We start from the raw sequence: 9,819 nt of genomic DNA, 5'->3' as shown, positions 1-9,819 counted from the left end.
TAAAAAAGAATTATAAATAAGCTGTTTTCATTAAAACTTAATTAAAAATATCTTTTTTGAATGACCAACAAATTTTATTTTTATATACCCTTACAAATTTGAAAAAATTCATATATACCCAACAAAAACTAAAAATATCATATATGTCCTCCGAAAATTGTTAAGATATCAAATACACCCAATTTATTAAAAACAATCCGATAGATAAATCATTTTACTCTTATTTTTTTAACTTCAAGTTTTCATATATGCTCATCTTTTAACTTTATAGTTTTATATAACACATTTTAAGCTTAAATTTATTTTTATTTTTATTTTTCAAGAACAATAGTATTCTTCATATATAATATTTAAGCTAAATATAATAAGCTAGAAATGAGTGAAAATAAAAATGTTAAGTTAAAGGTCATAAATGAGATTTCAAAGTTTTAGAAAAACAAGGGCAAAACTGTAATTTATTAAATTGTTTTTAATGAATTGGGTATATATATATATATGATATTTCAACTACTTTGCAAAGGTATATATGATATTTATAATTTTGCAAAGGTATATATGAAAATTTGCAAGTTTGTTGGGGTATATATGAAATTGCCCTTTTCATTATAAACTTCTTTGAACTTTATGTAGTTTTTAAGACAGTGTCATTCATCGTTTTTGGTTAATGGCACCAATGTGTGTTTAACGTCGCCCTTCAATCTATCAACTTCTTCTTTCATTTCAAATACATTAATAGGTGTGTACCCCTCTCTTATTAGATGGTCTAGTAGTTGATAGTGTAGATTGATCAACCAGTGCTTGAATAAATGAAATGAGTACTGAAATCAGTTTCAGTATCAAGATGTAGTGATTGACTAGTTTAGCTTCTGGTTATATCAGTGGTGTTAACTGAACAATATATGGTGTTTGACTCGATATCTCCCTCTCTTATTTGACCATCGCACCTTGAGAATGTCTAAGTCGGTCTCTGATCGCTGAAACATTTTGGATGACCTCTAGTGTTATAATCACCTAATGAATAAGTTTAAGTTATAAATTATAAACTTTACTATGGTTTATTGTAGTTTCATTGTCCTCGTAATTGACCTTAAAACCACCTTTGGTCACGATGAAACCTAAAAACTTCCCCTCTTCCATTCCGAATGAACATTTGCTCGGGTGGAGCTTCATGTTTACGCTGCGAAACGACTTGAAAGTTTTCTTGATGTCCTTCAACATTAGGTTCTCCTTTGGGCTCATGATAACCAAATCGTTGATGTAAACTTCAATATGTTTCCTGATGTCATCACCAAAAGTTTGATCCATTAATCGTTGTATGTTGCGCCAGCGTTACGCAAACCGAATGGCATCTTGGTGTAGCAAAAAATACCCATCTCAGTGAGAAACGTCGCCTTATCCTCATCCTTCAAGGCCATTTTTACCTGATGATATCCTTTATAACAATCGAGGAAACAACGGTGCAAGGGAGTTGATTTTCTTGTCTATCTTAGGAAGAGAATAGCAATCCTTAGGGCACGCTTTATTGAGGTCTTTGCAATCGACGCACATGCACCACCCTTCGTTTGATTTTGCTACCATTACTAGGTTGGCTACCCAGTTTTGGTACCTAACTTCACGCAGTATGCCGGCTTTCAGCAGCTCTAATACTTGCTCGTTCATTGCTCTTGTTTTCTCTAACCCCAACCTGCGCTTTCTTTGAATGACTGGCTCCACCAATGGAAAGGTATTCAGACAATGCTTAGTGACGTCCCGTGGGACACCAATCATATCGGTAGGTGACCACGCGAAGATGTCCATGTTTTTGAAAAGTGTCACACCCCGACAACGTTAAAATAACGAAACCGCGGCGGAAACGTCGGGGAGTTGAACAACAGAATCATTGTTTCACAACACATGGATTAAAGTTTCGTTTTATTGAATTAAGTTATGTACATTGTCTTGAAATTTAAAAGCAAAACACAAACATATTGTCTATCATTGTTATTAAGTCACTAAGGCCTCGTCCGATCCTATGTGAGCATGCATCCTAGTCATCATCAACATCATCAAACAACACCACCTGAAACATATGTGAAAATAAAGCTAGCAAAGAAATGCCGGCGGGCACATAGGTTTTGTGAGTGTGTCAGATTCATGGCTTGTATAAGTATTGCAATACCTCGTACGACTACTAGAGTCGATAATCAAAAACCTTGTTTTGTAAAATGTTTTGTATTACAATATGATTAACCAGCTTAAAACAAGTTGTTTATAGTTTATAAAACCTCATTGCCATGAATCTTGACCCAAAAACATTTGCTTTTGTAAACCAAATCATAAATCGTTCCTGTAATAAAACTCGTGTGGTTTATATCATTTAGTAAACATCGTTGCGTGTCATCGTTTGAAATCGCTCATTCAAGTGAACTAAATAACGCCACGGAATGTAATATGATAAAAGCATTTATATATAAGAAGTACCAGCGGCGTATCTACCATGCTTTTATTACATTACACCTGTCCCGTTATCAAATCACATACCAAGACGAATCGTTCAATTCGTTTGTGTTATCAATCGTTCGTGTTATCAAAACCCAATTGTCTAAATCGTTCAACTCGTTCATGTTATAAACCATCGTTCATTCGTTTAAATCGTTCAAATCGTTCATGTTTTAATTGTGAAAACTAACTTTTGGTCGTTCTAGTTGAAATCGTTCAAACATGTTAGTGCATTTATGTCTATCGCCTCCGTCAATCCAGTTCGTAGTAGAAATCAGAAGAAAACGAGACATTATAGTTATATTTAGAGAAAAGGCAAGGTCGCATTATTGTAAATAAGGAGAACTTCCTTTATTGCCTTGGCCTATAAATAGAACCCTTAGGTGTTAGTTTTAGAACTTTTGCCAACTTTTGCACATTTGGAGATTTGGAGAGCTTGGAGCTAGAGAGAGAAAGTGCAAAAGGTGATTCACGTGACTTGTAACTATTCAGATTATTCAATCGAATCACAGATTATAGTACGGTTCTCGTGTTCGGTCCACGTACGTGTACGGATTCTGCACGTCACACGTATCGGTTCGCAATCGTTCAGGAGTCAAAAACCGATCCTACAAGTGGTATCAGAGCAGGAGCTCGTTTGCACGGATCAAACACATAAAATCGCACAATAAATCATCAGATTCAGAGTCAAAATCACATCAGATTTGTCAAATTTCTTACTCTACTCAATCTCTTCACGTTTTTGACAGAAAAATGCAAAATTAACGAGGTTTTTACGGATAAAATTGGCTGATTTTTGGATATTGTGTGTGAAAATCTTAGATCTAAAAGCCTACATAATTTTAGATCTTAATTCCAAGCGGCTTGAGAGAAATCGAGATTTTTCTGTTCGAAATATGTTAAAAATGGCTGATATTGTTGTTCATGATGTTCACCGATCGGATGGCCATCCGATCGGATAACCATCCGATCAGATGACCATCCGATCGGATGACCATCCGATCCAAAATCTCATTCGATCCAAAGTTCATTTGTGCAATATCACAATTTAAACACCTCTGATCGGTGACAGATTAGTGGCCCAATCAGTTCTAGTTTACATCAGATCACGTGAATTCATTATCAGTCCACTAACACTTGTGGCCCAATAATAATAAAAGGAGTTCAGACCATGTGATATCTGATTGCATGTAATAACAGTAACGACCCAATAGGAAGATTATGAATGAACTGATATTGTCGGCCATTTAAATATATCATGTTTGCATGTGATGAACATTAAATATCAAGATTCATTAAAAATTGACACATTTAAAGCAAGTCAGATTGCATGTGATTCATTTTGAGGTCCAAGTATCGAACGACAATCCGAACGGATTGCCATCCGATCCTCTGCATCCATTAACATTTGACTTTGGTTGACTCACTTTGATTGGATTGACATCCGATCCACGGAAGCTTTGAGGTCTAAGTCTCAGAAGGCACTTCGAACGGATTGCAATCTGATCCAAATCTCATTCGATCCTTAGCACACTTAATCTCATCCGATCGGTGGCATATAACAACTCTCGGAAGGCATTTCGATCGAAGTGCAATCCATTCCAAAAGTCACAGGCTCATTTCAGTCAATCAGTTAGATCTCGGCCCAATTACATAACATGCAACTTAATTAAGTCATCAGTTTTAATAAAGTTGTCAGCCCACTAAACATTGAACGACCCAACAGGATTAAAGAGGTTATTTATTGATATCGGCCCATGTGAGATTGTATTGGAGGTCCAATGAAATTCAAATACAATTAAATAAAGGCTAATTGTTTGGTTCGAGTTGTGGTTTGTGTCAGTAGACATCACGTGAAGTGTTCATTTTCATATTCACTTCAGAATTGTGATTTCTATTGGTCCAATAAACATTTAAAGTTCAAATTAGTTGTCGGCCATTTGTTTTGATCATTAAATTTGCATGTGATACATTTGCATATAGTAATCATTTGATCAAAAGGCAAGTTGTCCAAGTATCGAATGGCACTTCGATCGAAGTGACATCCGATCCAAATACAAGATTTCAATTAAAGTGATTCATTTACAAAGTAACGGACGACAACTCGATCGGATACACATCCGATCTAAGACAGTTGACTTTAGTTGACTACGTTCGATCGGATTGACATCCGATCCAAAGACATCCAGTTAGCAAAACACAGTTGACTTGTGTTGACCACGTTCGATCGAAGTGCAATTCGTACGGATTGCTATCCGATCCATTCCTACTCGATCCAAAAGCATTTATTTGAAGAGGTCATTTGATCGATTTGCCATTCGATCCAAGGGATTTTTTTAAAGTCATCCGATCGAAGGGTGATTCGTTGGATTGACATCCGATCCAAGTGATCCGATCCAAAGTCATCCGATTGACTTTTGTTGACCCCGTCCGATTGGTTACTCATCCATTCAAATAACTGTTCATTTTAAACTAATCGTTTATTTGTTCGTTTGTAGGTGATTCAAGGTGATAAACGAGGAGTATCATGGCTGAAGAGTTCTACAACACGTTTTACAAGGCGTTCACGTCCGAGTCTTCCGGAACTTCGATTGTCAGACCGAAAAGCATATCGAAAGCTATAATGAAAATATTAACCATGATAATTTTTACGGAACCCATTCGAAACCACCAAAGCTCGAAAGTATTGAAGATTATACATGGTGGAAAGAACGATTCATCAACTGGGCCAAAGCTTATGCGCACGAAAGCTGGTTTTGCATGGAATTCGGATATAGTAGACCAGTCGACGATAAGAACGAAGAAATTCCATTCAAAAGCTTATCTGTTGATGACAAAAAGAACTTCTCATATGAACAAAGAATGATTGCTCTAATCCAACAGTCGATTAGAGATGACATTTTCGCATTGCTTAATCACGACAGTTCATCTAAATCTGTATGGGAAGCTTTACGGGTTAAAGCTGAGTGTGGTAAACAAATCAAAAAGAATAAAATAGCTTTACTTAAAAAAGAATTTGATTTGTTTGATGGTTTAAAAGGTGAATCAGTAAGACAAATGATTGAAAGATTTTGTCACCTTAAAATTAAACTCGATAGGTTTGAAATTGTAAAAACACGGGAAGAAATCATTGACAAAATCATTGAAGTGTTACCACGAGCTGATCAGTGGCAAACGTTCGTGTTTATTTTGAAAAACGATGTGGTGTTTGACACAATTACTCTTGATGTTTTGATAGAAAAGATAGAAAGTCATGAGCTTGAGCTGCAAAAGCAAAACAAGATGAACAATTCTTCGCATCAACAGAATGTCAGTCATTACTACAAGTGAAGTGTACCTTTGGTGACAGTTAGTGAACCACTAAAGACTGCAATAGTGTTGAAAAGATGAAAGACTCACAGAAAAGCTCATCAAGCTATGATCCAGGATATCATTCATCGTCAACAACATCAAACTCTGAAGAACCTGACGAGATTATCTGCAACATCACTTTAAAGCTGAAGAATTCTCCGACAATGAACATCAACGCTGCTAAACAACAAATGAGTCTTCTGGGATCAATTCTGGAATCATACGAAGATCTGGTAGCTGGGAAAATTGGAAATTCCGAACTGACAAAGGAAGATTACGACCAGATCGATCCAGAAGAGATTGAGCTCATTGATCTGAGATGGTGTTTGGCAAGCTGCATTCGACGAGCTCAGCGGTTCATGGATATTACTGGCAGACAATCAATCTGTGGACCATCAACAAAACTGGGATTCGACAAATCAAAAGCGACCTGCTTCAAATGCAAGCAAAATGGTCATTTCAAAAGAGAATGCAGAAACTCTGCTGTTGAAGAAACCGCTAATCCGTTTAAAGAAGATTACTATCAAAAGGCGATCTATCACAAGAACAGAGAGGAATCACCAAGGTTAAAATAAATTGAAGATAATCCTGAAAAAGAAAAGTCAAGAGCATGTGCTGTGATCCAAGAAGACGAAGGATTCGACTGGAGTGAATTTCTCCCAGAAGAGGATGTTGTCGGTCACCCGTTCACAGCACATGGCAAAACTGTATCAAAGAATAAACCAAGTCCATTTGTTGCTGTTGTGAAATAGAAAACAAAAGAAGAGATTTTGAAAGAGAAGACATACAGAGAAAGATGTATTGTTGGGTATCAAATTGAAGAGATGGAGAAGGAATATGAAGAAGCAAGGAACTATGGAAGATATGACAAGAAACGAGAATGTTATATCAACAGAAAAGGAGAACCAGTTGTCCATCGAAAAGAAGTGGTGTTTGACGATGTTCTTGCAGTAATCCCTCTATCCGGCGAGTACTATTCAAATGTTGCGAAAGATAAACATTATGAGAAAAAGCTGGATAAAATCATCAGAGATGTCATGACAGCGAGTCTAGGACAGAGAGATGAAGAGAGGATGAAGAAGAATGTTGAAAGTTTGGTGGATAATTTGAAAAAGGCTGCTGAGGAAGTGAAAGTTGAAGCTGAAAAAGAAAAAGAAGCTGTTACTGAAGAACAACAGAATGAAGAAGATCTGAAGAAGAAAGGAGAAGATGATGTGAAGGTTGAAAGTTCGGTTGAAGTGGATGATGGTGCTGGTATTGGTGAGGAACAACAAGAGAGTGAAGCTGATCAGACACAGACGGAAGAGAAAGTCGAGGTGCCAATCACTGAGGTAAATACTTCAACTAATTCTGAACTCTTAAATAAAACTGCTGAACAGTGCAAGAAATGCATGGAAACGTGCAGTGCTTGTACTAAAAAAGATGAAAAATTCAGAACAAGAGACTTAGAATTCACTAAAATCGAAAAAGTTTTTAAAGAAAAATGCAAAGAAATGTTTGAAAATGAAAAGATTTTGAAAGATAATGAAGAAAGGCTCACACAAAAATGCAAAAATTTAGAAAAAGAAAATGAGACTTTGAAGGAAAAGGTTTCGAAAATGACAGAAGAGTGTTTACAAAAGGAAAGTGCATTTCAAGAAATGAAAAAGGAATACGATTCAATAAAACTTGCATACCATATCACAAAAGAATCATATAAAGATGTGAAAAGTCAAATGAAACTTGTTCAATCGAGATTGAAATATTGTTCTGAAACATCCGATACGCTTAAGCGACAGTATGAAATTAAGCAACAAGCTGTAAATTCTTACATTGAAGATGTTGCTAAGCTAAAGCGTAAAATAGATGATTTAGAACAAGATAACAACAAGTTACACATTTATCACGCTTCATTATATGTTCTTGAACGCATTTTCAATCTAAAACCGGATGGTAAAGATTCTGAGCAAAACAAGAAAGGAATTGGCTCAGAGTATCATCAGGTTCCAGCATCGTTTGAGGAAAAATTCACGTTCTTTGATGATGAGAATGAGGAAAAAGCTTTCAACATGGTTGATCAATTGCCAGATAACATTGACGTAACCTATTCCAAATCTAATGATTCTAGTGATCCAGAGGTGGTAGGTAAGGTCGTTGAAAGTGTCTTGAAAGACGAGTCAGTTGAAACAGGTAAATCTGAATCACAAGATGAAAATGAAGGTAGTTTTCATGAAGGTTATCTGAAAAACTCAAAATCTGAGAAAAATGCGAATGATTATTCAAAAGGATTGGTTTATACCATGATTGGATCGGACAAATTATTCTCAGATCTTGAAGTCCCGATTCAGAATGTGATTTCAGAAAAGATTGACAAAGTTTTCAAGATGAATGAAATTGAAAAGTCTGAGATTCCAAAGTTTGTTGGAAAGAGTCACAAAACTTTTTATAACTGTGATATCCCACATCGGTTGTGAAGGGGACGAAGGCTTCCTTATAGGGGGCTTGATACCTTCACCATCATGACGCGTTTTAAAGCCATGAGGAGCGGACACTGAGAGCGTACTGGCTGCCAAAGCGGACAATATCATGGTGCGGTTACGCTGGGCTGTTACAGATGGTATCAGAGCCAGGGCCGGACCGGTGGTGCCAGGTCTCGCGAGGATGCTGGACCCCTTAAGGGGGGTGGATTGTGATATCCCACATCGGTTGTGAAGGGGAACGAAGGCTTCCATATAAGGGGCTTGATACCTTCACCATCATGACGCGTTTTAAAGCAGTGAGGGGCGGACGCTGAGAGCGTGCTGGCTGCCAAAGCGGACAATATCATGGTGCGGTTACACTAGGCTGTTACAATAACAAACCTGATTACAAGAAGAAAAACATGAAGGTTGGGTTGGGTTATAAAAAGAAACAGAATTGGAAAAGAAATGAGACGCCAAATTATCAGAAAAAGATGAACTTTGTTCACGGAACAAGTTTCGAAGAAGAGAAAGAACTCCAATTTAGACGACAGTCTAATGAAGAGTTCTATGCTCAGAAAAAACAACAACAGGTCAAAGATGTGTCCAAGAGAACATGTTTTAAATGTGATCAAACTGGACATCTTGCTTGCAAGTGTCCAAATCTAAAATCTATTGATGTTGAGAAAAAGAAGCCTGATGTTGAAAAACAGAAATCTGAGGATGTGAAAAAAGGTCAACCAGATTTGATTCAAAACAAACTTGGAGGTACAATACAAACAAGTTTGCTTCGAATCAAACTTGGAAATTAAACCCGAATTGGTTCGATTTAAAACAAACCTGGAATTCTCACATACCCAGATTTAGAACAATACAAAGTTGGAAACAACTGTCGATGCAACGAAGCTAAATCAGTTTTGGAAAACAAAAGTTGTTGAAAATCAAAACACTCAAAATGATTCACATTTTTACAAAAGAAGTGCTTCAAAAGGACAAACTTGGGTTGAAAAGAAACAAAAGGTTTCTGTGAGTGATAATCAGAATGAAAATACATTTGTGAAAAATGATAAAGATTTTCCGAAGTTGAATGAATCATATTGTGTTGAAATGCCTAAGGTCAAACAGACCTGGGCTAACTTGTTCAAGTAATTGAATAATTTGAATGTGCAGGTGCTCCTGAAGACAACTGAATGTCAGCAAGAGGAGTATCGGAGCAGCCTGGCACAAGAGGAGGAGGCTGCTGAACCCTGCAACTGAATCAGGGAGTTTGTGTTTCTGTACATAAATAAACAATATTTCAAAAACCCTAAAAACTGAAAAATTTAAAAACCAAAAATATGTTTTTATTTTGTAAAAAAAAATTGAAAAATCAAAAATATGTTTGTTTTTAAATTTTGTCAAAAATTCAAAAATCCAAAAATATGTTGAGTGAATATGCCGAAACCCTCACGGTGGAACAAACATGATTAATTTCACAAGATTGAAAAACGGTTTTTAAACTGTAAAATATCAATGTGTTGTAAATCATGGGGGTATATTTTCTACAAAACAG

At 36.3% G+C, this 9,819-nt stretch overlaps 1 protein-coding gene across 1 annotated transcript; it reads left to right on the top strand.

Annotated features, from left to right (window-relative positions):
* The first annotated feature begins 6,653 nt into the window (after nucleotides 1-6,653).
* On the top strand, nucleotides 6,654-9,524 carry LOC110919344 (RUN and FYVE domain-containing protein 2-like). The gene is made up of 3 exons (XM_022163616.1): nucleotides 6,654-7,160; nucleotides 7,341-7,880; nucleotides 9,438-9,524. Exons 1-3 carry the CDS (start codon nucleotides 6,654-6,656, stop codon nucleotides 9,522-9,524), a joined length of 1,134 nt encoding a protein of 377 aa, XP_022019308.1.
* The last annotated feature ends 295 nt before the right edge of the window (nucleotides 9,525-9,819 follow it).

The sequence above is a fragment of the Helianthus annuus genome, chromosome 16 (genome assembly GCF_002127325.2).
Source record: "Helianthus annuus cultivar XRQ/B chromosome 16, HanXRQr2.0-SUNRISE, whole genome shotgun sequence".
NCBI lineage: Eukaryota > Viridiplantae > Streptophyta > Magnoliopsida > Asterales > Asteraceae > Helianthus > Helianthus annuus.
The sequence above is the reverse complement of the archived record's forward strand: the minus strand, read 5'-3'. Positions and strand labels throughout refer to the sequence as shown.

Bases quoted from the DNA above. Each gene is read 5' to 3' on its own strand.
- LOC110919344 (XM_022163616.1), top strand. From the start codon at position 6,654: ATGGAGAAGGAATATGAAGAAGCAAGGAACTATGGAAGATATGACAAG. The intron at 7,161-7,340 runs GTAAATACTTCA...GAAAATGAAAAG, and splicing joins TCGAGGTGCCAATCACTGAG to ATTTTGAAAGATAATGAAGA. The intron at 7,881-9,437 runs GTTGATCAATTG...TTGAATGTGCAG, and splicing joins AGGAAAAAGCTTTCAACATG to GTGCTCCTGAAGACAACTGA.